General features: G+C 40.2%; 1 protein-coding gene across 1 annotated transcript in view; it reads right to left on the bottom strand.

The window, feature by feature from the left end:
* The window catches only part of Fam135b (family with sequence similarity 135 member B), a 256,188-nt gene that overhangs the window by 76,255 nt on the left and 154,765 nt on the right, over window positions 1-25,168 (bottom strand). Inside the window, exons 4-6 of the mRNA XM_028773278.1 lie at window positions 14,596-14,735; window positions 8,521-8,591; window positions 4,921-5,094 (exon numbers count right to left, since the gene is read on the bottom strand). Coding sequence (XP_028629111.1) covers window positions 4,921-5,094; window positions 8,521-8,591; window positions 14,596-14,735 — 385 coding nt within the window. The remainder of the gene's footprint in view (window positions 1-4,920; window positions 5,095-8,520; window positions 8,592-14,595; window positions 14,736-25,168) is intronic.

Genomic DNA, 25,168 nt, shown 5'->3' with positions numbered 1-25,168 from the left:
TATCGCCTGTCAGAAGGGCTAATAGTGCACTTGAGCAATGGGGCATCACAGAGACTCCTAACATTAGCGAAAGCTAGCTCTAAGTGTAAGGTCTAGCAAATGATAAAATGGAATAAAAGCTAGTGACTGCCCTTTATAATTTAACTGGTATCAAAATCATTCAGTCACTTACTAACATCTACACATGTATTGGCATTGGGATGCCAACCTTAATTTAATCTCCTAGTTTAAATTGTCTTATCATAGATAATTTGGGAATAATTTAAAATATGCAGGCATAGTATGTGCATAGGCTACAGGAAAACATATTGTTTCATATTTTTACCTCTAGCTTCTGGGTACCTGAGGGTGGCCTGTCTTAGTAAGGGGCAATTGTATTATAAAATATTAATCCTATTTGAATTTTCTATGGTTTGGGTTTCTGTTTGTTTGTTTGTTTGTTTTTCTTTTCTTTTCCTTTCTCTTTTTTGGAAACTGGGTTTTATTTATGTATGCAGCTAGGTCAAGTTCCTGGTTCTCCTGTCCCTACTTCCAGAGTGCTGAGGTTTCAGGTGTGCACTATCACATCTGCCTTTGGATTTGTATTGAGCCAAGAGTTAAAATAAGTTTACCATTCAATTCAGCCAGGCATAACCAATAGGAACATGGTAGACTAAAGAAATGTGTATACATAAAGAATCATGACCCCTTCTCAGAGATACCTGCCAACAAAGGTCTAAAATACTTGTTATTTAACTGTGGCTTTTATACTGAATGGAGCCCCTGGGAAAGATTCAGTTCTACCTACTTGAAGACTAAAAATTAGATTTTCTTTGGTCTTTCTTGATGAAAGTTATGAGTCTTCTGAGGTTAAAATTTGGTTCCATGTCTGCTGGATTATTGTTGGATCTCACTGATGCTATGAGAAGTTTTTTTTTTTTTTTTTGAGAAGCTGGTGCTTGCCCTATTTGACAGGTATTTCCCACAAGCTAAAAGGGTTCCCTTTGTTCCAGCTATCTTGTGCCAAGACAGAGATTCTTCTTGCAAAACCCAGAGAGCGGAAGGCGGTTCTATTTTTACCCCATCTGTGAAGTTTAACTCTCCAGCAACTGTAGGTGCTTCCTTCCATCTGGAAGGCTGCTGCTGAAAAACTTGCAAAGTGTGCTCCTATCAAAAGGTTAAATGTTCTGCTTAGATATCCTGGCTCCAAACCCATGATTAGATGGTATCAGAGCTCTAAGCAATACTAGAGTCCAAAAGTGATGTCAGGGGCTGGGGACCCTTTGGACCTCTCAGTTGAACTCCTGCCTGCCCTACTGACCCTCTTGCCTGAGGGAGCTTTCGGGTGGGTAAGTCTTGAGGATTTTATTCAGGCACAAGTCTTCAGTGTCCATGTAAACTCAACTGATTTACGTTCAACCCTTGATGCATCATTAACAATAATGTCAAAATCTGACTCCAATTTCCCTTCCCCAGTTCAATTTTCAATGTCACAATCTCTTGTCCCCTGGGTGAGGAGAAAAAAAAAATCTATGTGTCTTCTATAAAGCTTTCCTTTTTTTTTTTTTTTTTTGTTGAAGTCACAAGGAGGGGTAAACCTCCCTGTGCAGAAAGCTACCTGCCATTTGTCAAGAGCTTATCAGTGCTGAGTGGTCCAGAATATGATGGGTGCTTCACAAATCATCATTTTCTTCATCATCATCATCGTCATCATCATCATCATCTATTGGATACATACATACCCAAGGGCTTCCCATGTGCTGTCAAGTAAAGCCTTACAGCATTCTCTTTCTGTTGACTAAAACTGAATCCCACATGCTCAAGTGAATGGAGTTAGTAGGGACTCAAATTTGGCACTGGGGGTACTCAGCCCTGAAGTCCATTCTTTTAATGCCTACCCTACACAGGTATCCCCACTACTTTGCATAGTACTCAGTTTTGAAGCTGAGAATTTGTATGGCTTACAGACTCAAGTCTCTTAAAGCCAGGGACACAATACATGCTCTCAGAACTGCTAGTTTCTATATTACAAGAATTGCTTCGAGAACCTTTATTTATTCATCATGTGAGACCGTCTATGTGGCTTTATTATATATAGCCATAATCTCTGTTGAGTCATTATCACAAAAGCTCTTTGTTTTATATATAAATTTAAGTGTCTGTGAGGTGAAACGTATATTTAGAGATGTGAGATAAGCTATTCAAAGATCCCCCAGGTAAGTAAGTGATGGAATTAAGCAACCAGATGCTCCTGGGACCCAGAACCCCTTAAAGTCATTTCCTTTCCTATCTGGGCTGTTGCCTGGCCTCCAGAGGAGCAGTCTCTGCTGATCTCAGGGCACACCAGCTATGACTCACCCTTGGCCCACAGATCCTACCCTGAGACATTCACAGAAGCAGTATGTCCTGATCCAAGGGAATCATTCAGCTGGGAAACATGCCTTTCAGGAGACCAGTACTTTTCTTTTTAGAGTGGCAGCTTCCCAAGTTCAGGGGTTCTTTTCCCATATTCCTATGTTACAACATTTCTCTACATTCTGCTGTAACACCTTATCTAATACACCATATCCACACCAGAGCTCTGGAATCTCTGAGGCAAAGGTCTGTTCTGAGGACCCTGTGTGTCCTTTGCAGACTTACTCTGTGTGTGTGTGTATGTGTGTGTGTGTGTGTGTGTGTGTGTGTTTGTGTGTGTGTGTATCCTGATGCCTCTACTGAATGCAGCAGGTCCTCTATACACACCTTCATCAGAAGTGAATGAAAACCACAGAACCCTGAATCATGTTTTCTTCCTGTTGCCTCAATCTAGGACCTTTAACTTAGTGGCCAGCAATGTTTTGGACAGAAGAACATTAGATCCAGAAAGCCATGACCTTTTAGACCTTGGCTTTCAGCTCAATGCTCACAACTGCTGTTCACTGGCTGTCTGCTCCTCTGAATCCTCCTTTTCTTCTGCTCTTTTTTTCTGTATGCTCTGATTTAATTCCGATGCAGACTTTTACACTGCTAAGCGCTAGCTAGCATTTCCCCCACATTTCCTCCCTGAAATCCAGGTTTGCCTTTTCAGAATCACTTCACCTTGCCTGTCAGCCACGCATAGTCTACCTTTGGGTGATGCTTTTCATCCTAGTTTCTTAATACACACCATCTCAATCGGTCTCTCTGAGATTCTGCACTGACACTTTTGGTCAGGAAATCAGAGAGCAGTCTTGAGCAGATGAGTAAAACTTGGTCAAGGGATACAGTCACATCTCATGTCCAAGAGCAGGTATCTCATTTTCTACTCTCAGATCCCAACAAAGATCAGAGCTTTTAGGCCATAGGCATTAAAACCATGGAGGAATCATCACCCAGGAAAAGTGTTAGAAGCTGTCTAGAACAGAGAACTGGACAAATTCCCTTCCTTTGTATTAAAATAATTTTACTCCAGATATCCCACTGCATATATATGTAACTCTAGTCATGTGTTGTGGGACTGTAGAATCCTGGGTGTTCAGCCACGCCCCCAGAGCCCTGCCACGAGGTCTCCATGTCCCAAGTAGAGAGTGGGAAAACAAGCCTCTGCCTCGAGATTTCCCTGGCCCCGCCCTTCTCCCCAGCTTCTAATATAAGCAAACCCATTCGGACATTTTTCAGGAAAGCTCTACATCACCCAAACCCGCCTTTATGTTAATAAATCATACACCACCCAAACCCGCCGTTATGTTAATAAATCAACGCATCTTAAATCTCCATGTGTCTCTTGAAATCCTGGACTCATTGCGTAAGCCAAAACCCACTCGGAGGGGCGGGAGTAGGAGAGAAAAGTCTTTTGTTCTAGCAGCCGTGGGGACACTTTCTCTTGAGAGCCTCGGTTCCGGAAGCCCTGCATGTGCGCCAGCTCACGGGGCAGGGAGATGGGAAGCTTTTCTCTACTCTGTCGGCTCTGCCCAGTGCGACTGAACAGCACGCCCTAGGGCTGCCCCGCTGCTCCGCGGCTCCGCAGCTCGCTGACCTGCGCCCCCGCCTGCGACCAATGCACGAGCAGTGCCCGACAGTGTGTTCTCAGTGTTTTAAAATTATCTAAATGAACATATTCAGCCATTCTGGGACATTGTTCAATGGCCATGTATAGCACACTACAACAGCTCTTATGAGCTCTGTCCTTCCACTTGTACAGTGTAGAAAACCTAAATTGTCCTCTGCACCTTAGAGATGCTTTAGGGTGAGTCAATGAAGGGCAAAGGTAAAATATATTGCAATCAAATGTGCATTTGAGGAAACAGCAACTAAAAGAATGAATAGATGTGAGTACCTGTAACGTACTAGCCCTGTCCTCCACTGGGATTCACTAAACCTTCACATGAATGGCCCTTGTTAAACTCAGTGGGTCACAAAATAATGAAAGCTGTGAATGTGTTAAAAGGACTGAAAGGAGATTGGTAGGAGTGGAATGGAGAGAAAAGGAAGGGAATAAGAATAATCAGAATGCAATATATACACGTATGAAGGTGTTAAAATTCAAATAATTTAGACTTAAATTGAGTATTAAATAACAAAAAGCTGAAAACCTGGGAGATACTAAAAAAGAAATATCAAGTAAAGTGGAAAACAAAGCAACTTTAGATACACGTTGATGTTTCCAACTTTCCAGAGATTAGTAGCCCAGACACAGGAGGAGCTTCTTAATCCACGGCTAGGTAAATGTGAGGCTAGGGAAAGAATCCAAGTCCCGGAAATGCGGATTCTAGTTTATAAGTCACCCATCCCTGGCATCTCCCAATGTCTTCTGGGATCCTGAAGCTCTCTCCAACTTTCTCCCACCTCTTCTGTGGGACACTGTGAAACGCAATCGTAAGCCAGCAACCAGAGACAAGCATCTCTTGTTTGTACTGATCACTTCAGCAAACTGTCTCTCAGCAATGCATTTTATGACTGGTAGGGCTACTTCTAACTCCATACCTGATCAGAGGCTGCTGCAGAGCCACCAACGCAGCATGGATGGCCACTGAGATCACTGACAGGTGGAAGTAGTCAAACATGACAGGGACCTGGTGGTGTAGACCCCTTCTGGGGTGGAAGTGCAGGCCAAGTGTGCGACTGCTGATCATTGGTGTTCCAGTCACATCTCTCAGCCTGAAAGGCAAGTAAATGAGCTCATATGAGTATAGTTTAGTTGGCTTTGCTGTCATTCAAGCAACTTCACTTTGCAGCCTCAATGTCTTATTCAACCCTAAAATATTCTGTCTGGTTGAAAGAATTTGTCCCTTGATTGGCAAATACAAGACGAAAAAGGTAACATAGAAGCTCTGGCCTTCAGTTCCTTTGTCAGCACAACTAAACCTGCACCTCAGAAATAGTGAAGATGAACAGATCTTTCCCAGGCTCCTCTCAAGAGCATCATTCTCTTGGACCCCTTTTCCATCTTTTCTTGCTCATAGGATGGCCATTGTCCTTAAAACACAGCATGGATTTTGTGAGGTTGTACTTTCTGTGAGAGTTCTAGCTAAAAGGGCATGAGCTGCGATTAACTCATCTTTACAGCTCTAGCAATTCACTGGTACAGAGCACAGTGGAGAAGGTGATCAAGGCTGTGCTTGTGGAAATGACTACTGACTGACTGAACAGTCAAAGGCTAAATGGTTCCCAGCACACACTGCTAAAATAGTCTGAACAGTTTTAAGAAGTCGCCAGTTACCATTGGTCTAACAACTCTGTAAATAGTATGTGTCCTAAGAGACAGGTCACAGACAGACAAACCCAGAAGTACTTTTTATTATAAAAAGGGAAGACTTTTTAAAACAAAAGTGCTGACAAACAGTCTCTGTGACTCTGCAAGTTGCATTAAGCCAGAGCTTGATTGAGGAATGCCACTTTGAGCATCTTCCAGGAGTGTAACATAGAGAATGTCTCTTCTTCTTCTAAAGATGATAGGCAAATAGAGAACAGGATAGGGGGAGGTAGAGGGAGCAGGTTCACACAGCCAACAAAGAGATTGCCTTTCCTTGTGATCCTTGCTGCTTGTGTGCAAAGGATCACCAGCTGATGAATCCTGAGTGTCAAATGTATCTACATGTAACCCAAATTTTTGTTTGGACCAGAAGGAAACCTAATAAAGAGAGGGAGAGAATCCAGCCATGGGTGTCAGCAATTGTTGGCTTCAGTCTCACATTTATCTGGATGACAATGATCTGAGTTTTGTCTATGGATTGGACATTCTGCTTCGACACTCATATAATGTGGTTGCTAATCATATTCTACCCATAAAAGAATATATGAAACTAATGTGAATTGTTTAGCATGTTCATAGTCACAAGAAAAACTGCCATACCAGACCAGGACTTTCTGGCTCTCTTCTGTGCTGAGTTACAGCACAGCATTGTTTTAAGCCCATTTAGATATCAGCTCCTGGCAGTGAGAACAAGAAGTTAAGCATAACAGAAACTTCCTTCATAAGGAAGAACTGAAGAGGAAAGTAACCATTGTTCTGTGCTGTGCAATGGACAGCACCCATTCATGGAGAAGAAGCACAATTCCTAGGGAACCTCAATGTAGAGATGTAGGTGAACTTAGGTAGTGGGGACAGGAGAATGTCTGAAGTTCTTATTAAGGACCTAAACAAACAAAATAATTAAACAACAGCAAAAGTTAATATCTCACGGGAAGAACAGCCCTCCCAACAGAATTATTCCGCACACTTGCAATTATTAAATTTAAAGCCAATTAAGAGAACACACTATCCCTTTAAGTATTAATGAATTTCCTATCTGCTAACCTGTGCAGGGACTGGAAGGGCTGTGTGGTGATGAGTATCCTGTCCCTGTGTAAGCAGGTACTGATAAACCACAGCCAAATTAGAAAACACAGATAGGATGGTGCTCCAGAGCATGTGGCTCCGTTTCAGTAATTCTGACTTTGGGAACTGGATAGTGCTTTGGTGGAAACCAGAGCTATCCTGTATGTTGTACTCTTTAGCAGCATCTCTAGTTTCTTCCCATTAGATGCCAGCACCACTTTTGCCATGGCCAAAGTCTAGGGATATCATTCTCCTAGTAATACATTAGAGGGACTTAACTAGCTGGTCTAACACTGATTAAATGACAGCCTCCCTATGCTTGTTTATTTGTTTGTTTGTTTGCTTTCTACATGCTATGAAAACGGGGAGGGGGAGGGTATAATCTACCTGATTTAATAATAATTCAAAGCCTGATGCCCATCTTATAAGTTATTGAAATTTGGAAAAATGTAGGAATTTGACCATGTCCTAGTTGAAGAGAGCTAAGCCTAAGTTATTATGTTTCACATGCTTTACATGACCAGTTTCCTGTATATTGCTCTCCATTAACTGTTCTTCTACTGACAAGGAAAACTCATTAATGACATAGTGATATGTCATGAGAATTATTAGAAGAACTTGTCAGATAATAATTTCTGGAATAAGTTTATGATTGACAATATGGTTCTATAGGCAACTGGACATGTGGCACAATGGATGGAAGTTTATGAAGCAAAGAGGTGTAGGGACCTCAGACTAGGTGCTTGCTGGAGGAGTGAAGACAGAGATATCAGATCATGGTATGGGGTATGTGAAGAAGAAACTGGGGCTTTAATATGCTGAGGGGTAGATGAATGGACTTCTATTATCCCAGGAAAATCCCATGTTAAACATTCTTGTCAAGAAAGAAACAGAGGTACAGGTAGGGGTGTGTGTGTGTGTGTGTGTGTGTGCGTGTGTGTGTGTGTTTTGAGAACACCTACATGAAGAAGGCCTGATTTAAAAAAAAAATTCTTAAATGAGAGAAGAGCTTAAAGGTTTTCATGTCACTTGTTTTAATACACTGGAAAAATATTGTTTATTTAATTCCTGAAAGAATACAGGAAGGCTAAGAAGCAATTAGTGCAGCCCAGGTTAGAGGGTAGAAGTCAGCCCAGGGTAGACTGTAGAAGTCACAGAACAAACTGGAACAAGGCAGTTATAAAAAGGAGGAGAACTGTCCCCTGCTTATTTTCTCAGCAAGTTTTACATAAATAGATTTTCAGTTCTCTGAGGGTTGAAGAACAATAGCAGATGTTCAGTATGCACACATGGTAATGAAGCAAGAATGATTTGGAAGGATTTTGATTGTCTAGCCTTGCAGAGACATTGCTCTAAATCCCACCCCATGCCCAAATCAGTACCACATAGGAAAAAAAATGCTTCTCATAGAAGATACCCATTAATAATGCAAGAAATTTGCAGTTTTCAATATGCAGAACCTAAGCAACATGGCTCCAAATGAGGGAGTTTTTCCAAGCTCTGACAGACTAGTTGTAATGGCTATTCTTGGCTGTCAACTTGACAGCATTAAGAATCAGCTAATACCCAAGCTATTGGGCACACCTGTGAGGACTTTTCTTGATCAGTTTACTTGAAGTAGGAAGACTGGGACAACTGAGGGACAACCCAGAATACTAGTAACTAGTTATTTAGAGAAACTATGAAAATTCTGTCTTTGAGGAAGCCGCATGTGAAAGATAGTGATAGAAGAAGAAACACAGTCCAAGGATGTCCATGACACTCACTGCTGCTCACTGTCCGTAAAGTGCAGGTCCACCTTGAGCTGAAACTCGACCTCGCTCAATGCATCTTCTACCTGAAAGAGAAAGACCGAGACAATTCAGCAGTCAACTAGTAATCTGATTGGGACATTTAGCTGACTGTTTTTTTTTTAAACAGAAAAACAGAATCTCAGTATAAAACGCGACAGATGTGTAGTGAGCATCTTACTGCGTATCATGTGGAGTTCTGGATAAGCAGAGTATTTAGGAATATTAGATGGAAAATGGAAGGAATGAATTCACATAGCCATCTTGGTAAAAGTATAATTTCAATAATTATTAAAGAAGCATTCTTGTAATACTTAATCTCAATTGTCGGGTTGAAATATAGAATCACCTAAGATGTAAGCCTCTAAGTCATATTTATGAGGGTTTATTGAACCTCTGGTGTGTAAATAAGAGCTGATCCTGGTTAGGTTAATTGATATGGAAAAACCCATCCTAAGTGTGAGATGGTACTTCCCCTGGACAAGTATCCTGAACTATATAAAATGGAGAGGCAAGCTGAGCATTTGCAAGTACTGATTGCTACCTGATTCCTGTTTGTAGCTACAATGTAACCAAGCTGCTTCCAGTTCCTGTAACCTTCATTTCCCTGCTGTGATGGGCTATGCATGAACTGTGAGCTGGGATAAGTCCTTTGTCCCTTAAGTCTTCTTTGTCAGCATATTTTTAATCACATAAACTGAATAATGAAATAACACAGTCTTTCTTGCAAGCATTTTAAGTCTCAGTTTCAAACGGGTTTGACATGGATTCCAGGCTTGAGTAAGAGATTGAATAGCCCCTGCTATGGGAAGAAGGATGGAGTAATCTGTCCACAAAACAAAACTTGTGCAGCGATGCATGACATTACCATGTACACACAAATGTCCTCACCCACATGCTGCAGGGAGGAAGGTGACATTCAGTCTACTTAAGTAATTTCCAAGGTGACTCAAGCTCCTTCAACTTCAAAAACACCCTTTCCCTCAATGTTTGTGTTTTATCCATGTGTTTATTTTTACATTAAAAAAGGCAAAAGAGGAAAAAAGATAGTTCTTTCCATATGTGCCCCCAAAAATGGTATCTTCAGGTCTTCTTCTCTCTCATTTATAGGGGAATTGTATGCTATACACGAGTTTCATAATCTGTGCTCTGTGGATTGACTCAGTATTGGCACTGTCCCATGCCATAGGGCTTAGATTCCTGTTTTCCTCCTGGCTGGCTGAAGCCTTCCTCTGCAATTCACAGTGAGCAGCTTCCTTTCTATCTTTATGTTCAGCACTTCTGATTACAATAGTTTGTTTCGGGCTCATAAATTGGAAGCCTGAGAGCTCAATCTGTGAGCCAGGCATGTTTTGTTTAGTCCCCAAGGTATTTTTAAAAATGTTTTGAACAAGTTGCAATTGTTGAAAATTCAGGTAATTTCATATTCACATTCATATTGTGGGTTTATAGCTTCTGGGGAAAAAAATCTCTTAGATCTGGCAAGGATGGGCTGACATTTGTTAGCTCTACTTGGATCAGGCAAATCCTACAAATACCATTGTTTCACACACTCACTGGTGGTGCTTCTCTACTTGAGGCAAAACACCCTGGCTATTTTCTTGCTATATGTCTCCCCTAATCTCATCATTAAGAAATACATTAGTTCTTATTAGTTGTGGACTCCAACCTCCAGGAATAGTGTCCTGCTGCAGAGGCTGTGTCGATGCATCTTTGAGGATTAAAACTTCTTTCACATTCGCATAGTTAGATTTTTTCTTTCTTTACAAGGATACCCTTATCCAACAGGGACAGACATCGCCCATCCAAAGGCTTCTTGTAAATGTCTTCTTGGATAAGTATGATTCAAACAGAGGCATACAGATATAATTTATCTTTAGGCCTTTGTGATTTTAAAAAATTGTTATTTAAAAAAATTATTTAAAAGCTAACGTTTTACTGAATCCAAGGGCTACAAATAGTTTCTTCTGTTTATTTTGCATAACTACAAATCCTGTTTCTTACACAACCAAAAGGACTCAGGCTCTCACCACAGGCTCCCTGGATATAAGATGGGAGAAATAAATCCCCTAACCACCTTCTGAGTAAGCACTGAGTATAAAGAACTTCCTGTGAATAATAGATTTTACAGTCTGCAATTCTGTGAGAACTGAGTGATCAAGCCTATTTATGAATTTCACTGGTTTCTCCATAAATCTTACTTGCCTACATATTATAATTGCAAGATTCCCTACATACGTATGTTTATCACAATCACTCTCCCCCCACCCCCGCCCAACCCTCTGCTCCACTGTAGCCTGAGGCGGCATCTTCTAAAGTCAGAATGCATGAGTACAAATCCTGAATCTACTATTGATTGAATCACTGTTGTTTTTTCCTTCATTACATGGAAATAAAATAATTCCATTCACTTTATAGCATTATACTCAGTAAACTAAATAAGAAAATGTACTAAAATGGTTGACTAGTTACAAATAATGCAATATTTTATTATTGTTGCTATTTCTACTTTACTACTGAGCTTGAAATCCAGAGGCTCACTTCTCCTGACACATCCACGTGGTGGCCTGGGATGCTGTTTGAAAACTCCTTCTTTAAACCATAGCATTACCACATCTCTAGTGGTGCGATGGAGACAAGTCACAGCTCTAAGTTTCTGCATCCTCGCCCATCAAATGCAGTTGAGAATGCCCCTCATCACACTGCAGTGACTCAATGAGAAATTATACTCAGCAAAAATCCCAACAGAATCCATCTAACATATTTAAAATGTTCCTGGTGATATGATCAATGGACAGCTATTACAGCTGGACCCAGTTCCTATCACTGTCAAAAAGGAGTGTTACTACTCTCAACTACCTTCTATTATCACTGATATCTTCAGGAGTATGACATACCCCGATAGTCCATTTCTACTGACTCTTTTATACATGGAGTCATTCATCTCCCAGGTATAACTGAACTCAACTTTCTGGGCTACTTTTGGCTTTCATGTGGACCAACTTTTGACTTCCTCTGTTTCTGTTCAGCTGTTGCTATCTTTGTCTTGAGACTCATCAATACCCACATACCCAAAAGAAGCAACTGCCTTCATGCCCTTGGTCTCATTTACAATACTTTGTCTTTGCTCAGTTTCATCCCCCTTCCTTTGAATTAAATCTCCAAGGTGATTGCCTCTAGAACAAGGTAAACAGGCTGCATTCAGTGAGATGAGCATGGTTCACCACAGTGTACCCTGAACTTTCTTTTGATATTCACATCTGTGCCTTTTCTGTGTCACTTGATAAAAATTCCCTAACTCAGCTGGGCAGTGGTGGCGCACGCCTTTAATCCCAGCACTTGGGAGGCAGAGGCAGGCAGATTTCTGAGTTTGAGGTCAGCCTGGTCTACAGAGTGAGTGCCAGGACAGCCAGGGCTACACAGAGAAACTGTCTCAAAAAAACAAAAAACAAAAAAAACAAAACAACAACAACAAAAAATTCCCTAACCCAATCCCTGTCAGCTTAAATTTACCGTTAACTCGTCTATCACTTTCCAGTGTACTGCTGTAGCAGAACCTAAAGCTTCCAAGTGTTTCCTGTGGGAAGACCACCAAAGCCCACTTACTCTGAATCAACTTAACCCCTACCCTCCTAGTCTCTGAAGCACTCACTAGATCAGTGATGGACTTGGGAACCAACATTTTGCACAAGCATTACCTAGCTTCTGTCCTATGGATATACAAAGGAATCTCCCTCTAGAGATTTCCTATACCTATGAAACTGTGGTTCTCAACCTTCCAAATGCTGTGAGCCTTTAAATACAGTTCCTCATATTGTCCTTGCCTCCAAACATAAAATTATTTTTGTTGCTACTTTATAGTTGTAATTTTGCTACTGCTATGAATCATAATGTAAATTATGTTTTTTTTTTTTTCTGATGGTCTTCAGCCACCCTGTGAATGCATCATTTGACCTCCAATGTGGTCACAAATCACAAGATAAGAACTCTACTATATAATATAATTTTGTTCACTATCTTTTTTTTGTTATAATCTTTCCCTCTCCATCTTCACAGGGCTAAGCATCTTCTTGTTTTATCTATATATCTTCTTTGCCTTAGATGCTGAGAATGTAGTTATCCACATGTGAACTACCATTAGACAATGTCCAGGAGATGTTCATACATATTTTTCTGGTAGATTTACCATGACAATGGCTTCCCTTCAGTTTCTGCATCTGTTCTTTCTTTTCTCTGGCTCATTCTACCAATTCTCTTATTTTATATATTTTGTAATTTTCCCTAAATCTGCTACATCATTACAATGTATATGAATGATATATCCAAGGGCTTCCACAGTCACTGTGAAACATCCCATCAGATTCTTTGGCTTCTAGTTAATTCTCTTCATATTCCATACTTGGTTCTGGTTCTCATCTATGACCTCACTAGACAGACTGGGTCTTATTTTCCACAATGTACTTGTTGGATAGACTCCCATTATTTAAATGAGTGTTGTCCAGTATATTGCTACATGCACCTGTCAGTACATTTTCAGGCCACTGGCTATAAGCAGCATTTTGGTTTCCATAAATCAATAGATATGAATGTGAAAAGAACTAGTATGTTCATATGTTTACCTCATATGTATTATTTCAGACATGCCCTGTTCACTTGAGTCACTACAGCTCCAGATATAGTAATTAGCTGAAACATTTTTTAATATCATATGGATTATCCTTAAGACAATAATAAATATTAGTTTATAGAGAAAAGTAAGTTGACACACAGAAGAAAACAATGTGCCCTGAGAAACATGCTCTCTATTCAGTGTCAGTGTTCTGTAACTCACAAGATTGAAGCTGAGGGGCTCTAAACTGTTAAGAATGGGGGCAGACTTTGATGCAACTGAGAAGAAATGATGCTTAGATAATGCATTTGTTAATCTCATAGGTAAAGGGCAGCATCAAAGCACCAGGCATATGCTCCCCTTTGCTACTTTCTCTCCGAATATAATACAGACTTTGTGAGTGCTCAGAAAACCTCTGAAGAGCAACCTGGCTTAATGAGTAAGGAATTTGCAGCAGCTTTTGCTTTCAACTGTAAATCAGGACCTATCTCATTACATAAATCATAAAAGATGTGTGCAGGAAGCTAAGGGTTTGAGTACAGACACAGTTTTAAGGTACTCAATAGGTACAATCTGCTACATAGTAAGGTGGGGGGGTGGCAGGGAGCATGTTAGCCAGAGTGCTCTTAATTTGCTTAAAGTAGTGGCATTCTTTTCAGCATAAATTATTTCACTGTAAAATAATCAGCCAGAATGTGGCAGAAAAGTTTCAATTTGTTGACCCTGGCAATAAGAACAATAGACTCTAGAGGCCTTCAAAATATATTAATTTATCAAAGGTAAACATTTTAGTCAAGCTCCTATCAAAAACAACAATGTGCCAAGGTCTCCAAGCTCAGTGCTGCTTTCCCCCTCTCTGCTGTGTTCTTTCCCTTTCTCTGTCAAATGGACTCAACTACTTACTTCTGAAAGGAATCTCCTCTGTGAATGATTTCCAGCCCCAGCTTGATCATTCTAGAGTCCTTTCTCCATTCATGGGGCCCTTGATTTTTCTGCCAGCTATGGCCAGTCTTGCCAAGTAAGATATAAAGCTTACAAATTTGTTTGCTAACTGAGCTATCATCTCCTTGAAGACAGGGGACCTTGTAGCCTTCTTCAACGTCTGTTTCTTATCCAATGGCCTAACCCAGAGCTTGAAAAGAGAAGGTGATCAATGACATCTTTTGAGGGATTTCTGGGCACTATGCTTGAGCAGAGGTACATTGGAGCAAGGGAGGAGTGACTTCATGCAACTGAGGCATCAGGGAATGAGTGCGCATATGAATGAGAAGAAGAAAAATAAACACATCAGAAGGAGGTGAATATCTGAACCATAAATTCTTACCAGATTTCAGAATCAATCTATAGTCTCTCCTTCACTTACCTGAATCCAGCAATGAGAGAGAATGACTGGTTTAGTCAAGAAAAAAAATATCTCTTGTGGCTGGCAGATCAAGACTTACCCTCTCACCATCTAAGAGCAAATGAACCCGGAAGAGCATGACATCATTTATGGAAACTTCTTCATTTCTGTATAAGATCTGGAAGACGCGACTGTGCACAGCACTCTCATGGACACAGGCTGAATGCAGGCTGCTGCTCTCTGCAAAACATGAAATCAGTAGGAAGACATGAACTCCAGAAACATGCTGAAACCACAGTGCCATCAGGTGTCTTTCAGGCCTCAAGAACACTATGATTCTAAAGCATAAGATCTCAAATGAATAGGACCCCAATATGGGAACATCTGTGCTTACTGGAGTAAACTATCTCTCAAAAGAGCCTTGATCAGTGCCTTATAAGCTACATGACTCTGGTAAAGTCACACTTGCTGTGAGCATTATCCTTGTCTGGAAGTTAATGCCCTCACAATCTGTCACCTGATCAAGTGAATCCTTTCACCTGTATCCAGGAAACAATGAATATGTTTGATGAAGTAGAGAAGGTGCCCTGTCTACAAAGACTCCCTAGTGCTCACAGAACCAGCCCCCTAACCCCTGACCTCAAATGCTGCCATAGCCTATGTGATCTGAGGAGTGCTCTGTTGAGAAATTTAGGCAAATGTCAGATTCTGACTGTACTTCTTATCAAGCACATGAATGAAGTACATTATGTGGGAGCTTCAGTAATGCTCTGTTTTCTATTCCATAACCCACGCCCCAAATATTACAATATTAAGTTTAATTAAAGTGGACAGCAAAGTTAAGAGACCTTTCTGTATCCATAGCTCAGGGTCATCATGTACATGAAATAGGTACATGCCTATGCTTACCATATATATGTTTCAGAGGGGAAAGACATGTAATGATTTAAAATAGATAATGTTAATATTTATGCAAGGCAATGATTACTTATTTATAATAGCATACATCTATAAAGTTTTAAAGCAATCTTAATAGCTTCCAAAGAAATTTAAATATTTTTTTTATTCCCCAAGAAATATTCTTATAAGTATCCTCCCAAATTAGAGGGCAGTGCCTCCCTATTTCTTTATTGGGGATTTGTAGCAGGTGATATTTAAAATCTCCAACCTGAATAGGTCCATCAATGAAAACACAACTCAGTAATTATGAATATATTCTGTAAACCTAGATTGGGCAGATACCCCAAAGAGGGATCCACTAATCTGTTCCCCAGCTATGAGACCCTTATAACTTGAGGGTTTTCCAGACCCTGCATTTGTCCTTCTACCTCCTGCTTCCCAGTCAGCCTCCTCCGTCATCCTCCGTTGTCTTCTCTCTCCTCTCTTCTCCTCAGTTGTCCTCTCTCTTCTCTCCCCAGTTGCCGTCATCTCCATCGTCTTCATCATCTTCCTCCTCCATTATCTTCCTCCTCCACTGTCTTCCTCCAGTCACCCTCTCTCCTGCTCTCGTCCCACCAACATTCATATCTCTACTTCCCCTTCCTCTACCCAATCACTGGCACCAGCCTTTATTTTACAAATTAAGATGGGCAGAAGGTTCACTAGAAATCACCTGTGTAATGACTCATACCTCCTCTTCCGCCCTTCACAGGAAAGGGGAATTAGTATCAAAATACAAGGCCAGGGCTATCCACGACAGGGACTGAATGCTCATGTTTATCCCAAATTCACGGGGTCGAACAAACTTCATGTTATACCATTAGAAGATAGTGGTCCATGGAAGATGATAAATAAGGTTGTAAATGGTCTGGCAGAAATGATGATATCCTAAAGAAACAGTAATGGCTCTCAATCTGGCTATCCAACTATTGTAACAATGGGATCCAACGAACTGGGTCTTTTCTTGGGAATAACATGCTGAGAGAACTAAAGAGCTCCATCCAGACTGGAGAATCTGTCTCCCTAAAAGAGAGTGCACACAGTTCTTACAACTTGTCAGACCATTCACAGGGTGAGAAGGAAACCCAGATAATGATGGATCTGTGGTAGGTGGGGCCACACTTTGAAGCATTGCTTAGATAAGGTACATAGGAACATATTTCTTGCCCTCTATTAAAATGTTGATCTCACTTCAGGACTCCAAGATAGACTGAGAGGCTGTTTGCTTATCAATATACTCTTTTCTGGTGTGGACACACAGAATACCTCTCTTTGTTCTTTCCACTTTTAATTTAGTTCTTTCAATTGGCTTATTAAGAATGGATGGCTGACCTGACACAAAGGCAGAGATTATGACCCATCCCCTCCAAGTTCTATAGCAAGGTCACAAAGGACATGTCCTTATGAATGAGATACTTTTACTTCTAGGAAGAGGTCAAAGAATGAACCACTCATTTCTTCTACAGTGTGACAGAGCAGAGAAGTTTTCAATCTGTCAGTTCAGAGTCCTGAGAATCCAGCCATTCAGGTATCCTGGTTTCAAACACCTATTCTCCAGAGTTGTGAGAAATATATATCTGTCACTTGTTAAATGTCCAGTTTACATTATTTTGTTGCAGCTGCCTTACCTGAAACATTTCCCACATGGAAAGGCACCATGTAGGATTGTCCTCCTGTCTATCTACTAAACAGAAAATGAAGCTCCAGATGAATGATGGAATTTACTACATTCCTGGTAAAGTGTTAGTACTCTATAAAGCACAATGAGTAAAAAAGAAATAGCATTGTATGAGATTGAAGGTGAACAGTTACCCATAGGTTCTGACTTTTGAACATATGATCTCAGTTGGTAGCACTGTTGGAGGAGGTTTAGGAATCCTTGGTAGAGCAAATGTCACTGGAGTCAGGCTTTGAAAGTAAAGACCCTCACTTACATTCATTTCTCTACTCTCTGTTTTGAAGTTGCAGTTGAGGATGAGAGCTCTCTGATTCCTGCTCTAGCTACCATGCCTGATGCTTGCTACCACACTGTCCCCACCATCTAACCATCTGGGACTGTAAGCCAAAATAAATTTATTCTTCTATTTGTTCTAAATTCCACTGAGACCAAGTTGGATTCAAGTTGATAGCACTTTTAAATAGCATCTCTTCTGTGTATAGATTCCTCTGTTTTTATTTCTTGCCCTACCATTTTCTTCTTTCCTTCCCCTGTCAGAGCCTGGTTGATCTATAAGTCAAACTAATAACGTGAAAGTTGGATGGATGGAGTAACTACCCTGAAGGTCAGAGCAGCATGAGCCGTCTTCTGCCGGGGGGACAGCTTGGCAAAGAAACAAAATCTGTTTCTTTTCTCAGGAGGTGACATCATTTCTTATAACAGCAGATTTTTCTATGAAAAAATTGGCATACCCAAACTGATCAAGGGGGAGTACTGTGAATATAAAGCCAACCAACCATACCAGGATCCTATGACCTGAAACATCCAGGGGCTGTGGGCTACACAGAGATGAGATTTGAGCTATCTTAAGAACAGGCTTTCTGAGTAGTTTCAGTTGAACTCAGTGACATTACACACAACTTTAACGACAAATTTCCATTGACTTAGATCAGATTGGAAACTACATTACAGGATACCATTTGTCATTTGAAGATTCCAAAGCCCCACAACACCCTCTTCATCCCAAGACAGACATTTAGCAGGCTGCATGGGACTCTCTGTGTTCTTTTCCATCATCACTCAACAAGGGATTTTATGTTCATTTATAAGGGAAGGTACACTGATCACAGGACAACCTCCCTGGTGGTGAACACCATTGAGAATGTACCTATGTAGCTCCATTGGGATTCTTTCTTTTCCAGTGATGACATTCCATGTATGGATACCCCAACCTTTCTTGCTCTCCTTGAAATCATGAAGGGAAAACAATTCTCTTCTCAGCAAAGGTACTTCCTAAAATATTTCATCCTCAATTACCTGCTCTTTTGTGTCTATTTCCCTATCAGACTGGAGGGATCCATTCACATCATCTATGCATCTTGTTATCTCATGACCAGGCACACAGAACACAGAATTGGGGAAAGTATATGTATATGGTCTGTATCATTAACAGATGTAACACACAGTGATCTGATCTGGCGACAAAGATCTATAATTCCAGCTACTTAGGAGGCAGAACCAGGATAATTGTATGCCTGTATGAGCTACAGTGCTAGTTCAAGACCAGTCTGGGTAACTTGTTTAATATTCATCTGAAATAAAAAATTCAAAAAGGGCTAGAGACATGTCTGAATTGTAGAAAAGTCATGTGGCCTGTGTAAAGGACTGAGCCATGGCACCACCAGATTTAAAAGAAAACTGATGCATGTGTTAGAGCGTTGTCTTCTATTATCACTTGGGATGTGTTTATGAAAACTGAAATCTCATCACACAAGGGACCTACTCTGAGTAGACTATAAAGTGATGTACATTCAAGTCTTCCCAAATATTTCTCTCCTTCTCCATGTCAGGGATTACCACCATGTTTGAGAAAGGTAGGGGCTTTAGTTAATAAAAAGACATGTTGAAAAAAGGACTGGAAGAAGAAGAAGAAGAAAAGAAGAAAAGAAGGAGAAGAGGAGGAGGAAGAGGAGATGGTGGTGGTGGTGGTGCTGGTGCTGGTGCTGGTGGTGATGATGATATTTTGGGAAAGAAAATGGCATGCAGGAAAGTGAACAGGACAGAAAAATGTCTGGGTTCAGATCAAAGAGCAAGAGAATAAAGTTTTATAACTTGATATTTCTCTTTCCTCCTATTATGAGTGAGATAAATACTTATCATATCTACAGATATTTTATTGTTTAAAATTCAGATGATGATCTTCCTCTAATGAGAAGCCTTCACACCCATATCATACACACAAAATGGGGGAGGGGGGCTCTGTGAGGATAGATGACAAGATGGAGCTGCCATTCACCTAACGGAACCCAATAGGAAAAGGACACTCACTGATCATTTACTCATGGGATGAGATTCCCCAATTCCATTTCAGGAAGATGGCCATGGCTCTGCTTGAACATAAGACCTATCTAAACAATTAGGTTGTGAGAAATGATCAAAAAGTCAAAGACACCCACCAGATCCCTAGGCCTGAAACCAGCTAAGCAGGCACTATGACATGCACTAAATAAGATATCCAGATTCCACTTCTGAATACTCTTGAATTCAGCCCACACTCTATGAGAGAGTGCTGCCTACCCCCTTTAGAAAACACCACTTTGGAAAATACCCAGCTGAGTGTGAGTCCCTCCAGGACTTGAGAAAAAAGACTGTTCAGAACAGGGTCTTATTTAGTTATTTCTATACCCACACCTACTATTTTTCTGGATTTTTGGCCTCGGGTAGGTAACTTAATCTGAGTTCAAATAACACAAGAAACTGTCCTTCCTCGTTTCCAGGAAATGGTGAATAAAGAATAAAGCTTTTAACTGTAAAATTCTCAAAACTCTGATTTCCAAGTAGGAGGAAGGTAAGTACAATGCTGACTGTAGGCCGTTCATTGTCAGCTTGCTTCCAAGAAAAATGGAAAGATGATATGAAACCAAATGATTACTTTTTCCTGCAAACATTTCAAGGAAGAGACAAAGCTAAACCACATTGAAAAGTAAATTCAAAATGTGATTCACATGCTGCTGACTGGTGGGATTGGGGCACTTACTCTGCCACTGTAAATGGTACCACTGCCCATTTCATTATTGAACCAAGAACAACCTAGGTGGAAAACCAGGAACTCATGAGGAACAGAGAGTTTTGAAGTTTTTGTTTGTTTTTGTTGGTAGCGGTGGTTGTTTATTTGTTTGTTTGTTGGGGTTTTTCTTTTAGTTTTTGTTTTGTTTTTGTGCCTTTATTTTTCTTTCTCAGTGTATGAAGTTTGCAGAAATATTAGGAAGGGCTAGTGTTCCCATCCAAATGATATCCACATACTATGTGGAGCAGGGAGGGACTACTTGTTCCCAGAAGTGCAAGTAACCAAAGAAAGTAAAGACCAACATGAGAAACTCCCAATAGTCAGTGGCCCAGGCCCTCCTGAGTAAAAGGCTGGTGTCACTACACTAGGTCCTGTCTCCATGTGATAGAAAATTTGCACTGTGTAGAGCTACAGCTGAATATATGAAGGTGTTTCCCTATATTTTGTGCTATGATGACATGCTACCACAGATTGGGAGGTTTATAATGCACAGGGATTTGTTGGCTCAGAATTCACGACACATGATATGTGAGCTTGCCCTTTTGTAGTGGTAGCTGTCATTCCCAAAAAGTAGAGTCTAAGCTCTACTGTCTTCTAAAGTCCCACAGTACAACACTGTTATGGTAACTAAAATTTGTTGTCAGTTTTGGAGATGATAACTATTCAGAGCACAGTGATATCTAAAGAGCTAGAGAAGGGTCTCCAGAGACTAAACAGCTGCTGGAACCAGCAAGGAACTCTCCACTAAGTCATGAGCATCTTTATGAGTTCTAATGATCCTCACTTCTATAGATTTTCTTGTCAATTCAAGGAATAGCAATGAGAAGCTGATCAGATCCAACATCTGGAAAGGGGCTGCTTTAGCTCTGTAAACTCAGGGTTTCCTACACAATGTGGGATGGGGAAAAAGTATTTCTGATAACAAAGAATTTATAACAAAAACTCATATGGAATACTGAAGCCATGTGGTTCTATGGGTGCTTGCAGTCTGAGAAGCACACCTCATTAGTGATATATCAGTAATGGATGGCCGTTTTATTATATTTCCATGGATGTGCTTCATGACATAAGCTTTACTATACTTCAGTGACTATTGAACATTTTTTGTTGTTTTCCATTTAAAATACTCCACTGTGGATATGCTGTTGAGTATTTTACATCTATAGGTATGGATGTAAGTTTATGCCTCTCATATATCCTCAGATTAATATATTTTATGACTCTTAATAAACTAGATCCTTTTATACATATACTTTATTTATCACTGATCCAAACACACCAGGTCTAAGCAGAACACTGAGATTCCTTATATCGTTCCTTGTTATGTGTGTCAGTTTCACACTACTTCCTGTCTGTGAATGAAATCTTTGATTCATTTCAGTGGATCTTTTCCCCTTAAAGAATGCCTCATTGTCAATGATGTTGCATTATTCACAACATTTCACAAAGCATAATTGAAAACTGTTAACAAAAGTGACATTTTAAGCATACCAAATTGACTTGGAAAACAGACATTTTTCATAACTATGTAGTTACAAAACTACTACTACAATATGTTATAAAGAGAACACAACTTTATTCCTTCCCACAAAGTCTGCTTTCATTCCTCTTTCTTTATTTTATGATAGCTTGTTATAAGGTACATGATATACAGCATGTCCTCAGCACATTTTTTTTATTAATTTATAATTTTATACTTCCAAACATAGTACCTTCTGGTTACATTCAATCCTCTCTTATCCTCCTCCCATTGCTCCACTGATGTCTTCTCTCTCCCCACCAAGGGCCCATCCACTTTCATGTTTTCTTTGTTGTCTTGTCTTTTGTTTTTGTTTTGGGGGGTGATTTTTGTTTGTTTGTTAGTTTGGTTTTTGGTTTTTTTTTTTGATGTTTTGTTTTGGTTTTGTTTACTTCTCTGTGACAAACAGAGTTTAAACAAAGTCACTTCTATAAACATGGGTGTGAAATGTGAATGTCCATGGCATATGATTCATCACTAGAGATGATGTCTTCAATTAGCTAAACTATATGGGTAGAGGCAGCCATGATACTCTCCCTATTTATGACGGAATAGTCACAGGTTCTAGAATACTGCTACGAGCTAACTTTGAATTGGTCATCCACCATCAAGATTTTTACATGCTTTGTATTCATCACTTATGTATCACCTTGATTGTGATGGTTTGAATAGGAATGGCCTACATAGACACATGTGTTTGAATGTGTGGCCCATAGGGAGTGGCACTATTAGGATGTATGACTTTGTTGGAGTAAGTGTGGCCATGTTATAGGAAGTGTGTTGCTGTGGGGACAGGCTTTGTGATCTCCTATACTCAAGCTACACCTAGTGTGGCACAGTCTTCTTTTACCTCCTATGGATCAAAATATAGGACTCTCGGTTCCTTCTCCAGCACCACATCTGTCTACCTGCTGCCATGGTTCTTGCTATCACAATAATGCCCTAAACCTCTGTAAAGGAGCCCCAATGAAATGTTTACCTTTTTTTATGAGGTGCCATGGTAATGTTTCTTCCAACAACAAAACCCTAACTAACACATTGATCATATGAGTTTCATTTTATTCATAAGGAGTTCATGAACATGTAGTCTATTGTGTGTTCAATGTCAAATGTTAATAGCAGGGTCACTCAATTGTGTTGTTGTTGTTTCAAGTTCTCTTATTCCTTGACATATTAACTTGATCTTTCACAATTCAGCTACATAACAATATTGTCAAAATGCTAGACATTTTTCTCTTGTTGCTGAGAGTATGATGGGAAGAATTGATCTCCAATACTTTGCATGATGATTTCTAACTGCTTTCTCCTATATTTCACTTCTGGTGATCTTTTACCTCTATTCTGTTTTATCAAAATTCTAGAACAGTATAAGAGTAAGCCCTGGGTATCAGAGCCACACAACTATACACATTCTCGGTCAATAACTTCATTAGGTAGTAATGAGCACAAGGCAGAAGGAGGACAAATTGACGAAGCCTTCCCAAACCAGTGCCATGGTTCTAGTTTTGAGTTTCTCACTCCTAACTTACTCTGCAAGGAAACTCAAGTTAGAAAGCAGGTTCTACATTCTGGAACAAATTCATTCTTACAAGAGGGTAACAAAACCCAAGAGCCAAATTAAGACACAGTTTAAACATCTGGCAATAAGCAAAAGCTGTGGCTGCAATTTGCTAGAGAGTGTTCTCCCATCAACATTGAGTGGGTTTAATTACTTAATTATAAGCCACAATGACCTGCCTATTAGATTGAGCCCAGTCGGTCCAGCACTTGATAACACTTTATTGGTCAATAATATGCACTTCTCTGTATTCACAAAGGTAAAAGGCTAGCATGAAGCCTCCAGCACACTCTAGTCCTCCAACAGCCCACCAGCCAGCCTTTCTAAATTTGCTCCCACTGCTGAGCAGTCTCAAGTATTTCAATTTACATTTCAGCAACAGTCTAGTGAATAGTCTTATACACCCTTTAAAAAAAAAGCACATATTTGAGTTGAAATAAAAAGTGTGTGCATATGCATTAAGCCTCTTCCACTATGAGCTTCAGTTTTTCTCAGCTGTGAACTGTGACCGGATGAGTTCCCCCATCTCAGGATGAGTCTATGAAAGTGCTTGTGTGGGGTGCAACATATGATAGATAGTCAAAATGGTTGAACAGACATGCTATTTGATGAAATTAGCAAATGGTGTGGTTATAAAGCGGTCAACTACAGGATTTTACCAATAGAAATATCATGGGAGAATGGGGGTGATATGGTAGAGCTCTTCAGGGTTTTTGTTTGTTTATTTGCTCATTTGTTTATAGTGAAAATAAAAAAGACTGAATACACAGTGGGCTTTGCTCAGATGGAACATAGAAAAGCTCTCTAATTATACCTGGAGGAAGGACTCTAGGGAAAAATTTTAGATCGTTCTTCTTCAGTTCCTTCACAGGCACAAACAGCACTAGGGATGTTTCAGCTCTGACAGCAGTCAGTGCCCCCCCACATACACAAACACACATACACACATACACATGCACATACTCTTTGTCATTCTAGAATGGAAAGCATTTAAGTTCATGTTGTCTCCCTTCTTCCTTTCAGGCCTCCTTGGCTTCTTCGACAACCCTTTACCTCAGTGTGCCAGACTACAGTTCCTTGACCCATTTATTTCTGCTTTATGAACTATACTTTCTTCTCTTGGAAATCTGAAGTGGCCCCAAGAGTTAATACATATTTCATTTGTGAGAATAAAATAAGAATTGTAGTGCTGCCTCTTTCTGAATGGGGATGGAGGATGATGCTTTCTGAGCTTGACCTTTATGTCAAGGATAGAGCGTAAGCATATTGTGTCTAAGGCAGGCCCTTCCATTGTGTTTATCACATCTGTAGGAGTGTCAAATGGAGACTTTAGCTCGCTGATGCAATCTCTCTTTCCAGCTAAGTTGTCATGCTGACCTATACCCCACATCAATATATGTTCCTTTTTAAACAATACAATACATATGAAATATACCTAACACCTCAGCATGGAATTCCCTGAGGATGGTAAAACTACAATTCCAACTTCTAATTCTGAATACATTCACATACACACACATACACACATGTACATATAACACATGCACACACATGCACACTCACACACATGCACGAGAGAGAGAGACAGAGACAGAGACAGAGAGAGAGAGAGAGAGAGAGAGAGAGAGAGAGAGAGAGAGCATATTCCTGTTAATAAGTCATCAGGAAATTCATAAAATGTGAAACAAAGAGCCTGCTTATGTGATTTGGGCCTTCCTGGACCATCTGTCGCAGCCATATGCTTCCCAAGGAGAACTAAGTTTAGCTGCAATTGCAGCTAATCAAACATTTGTAAGTGCCGCAGTGTCCCTGCCTGATCATGATTGTTGTAAGGAACAGTGTTGTTCTCTAGCTCATGGTGACTTTGGTCTAGGACACAGAATCCTACAAAGAATCATGGATTATTACGCAAATAGCCAGGGGTTTCCACAGG

Source organism: Grammomys surdaster, unplaced genomic scaffold (genome assembly GCF_004785775.1).
Source record: "Grammomys surdaster isolate TR1022 unplaced genomic scaffold, NIH_TR_1.0 224, whole genome shotgun sequence".
NCBI classification, from domain to species: domain Eukaryota; kingdom Metazoa; phylum Chordata; class Mammalia; order Rodentia; family Muridae; genus Grammomys; species Grammomys surdaster.
The sequence above is the reverse complement of the archived record's forward strand: the minus strand, read 5'-3'. Positions and strand labels throughout refer to the sequence as shown.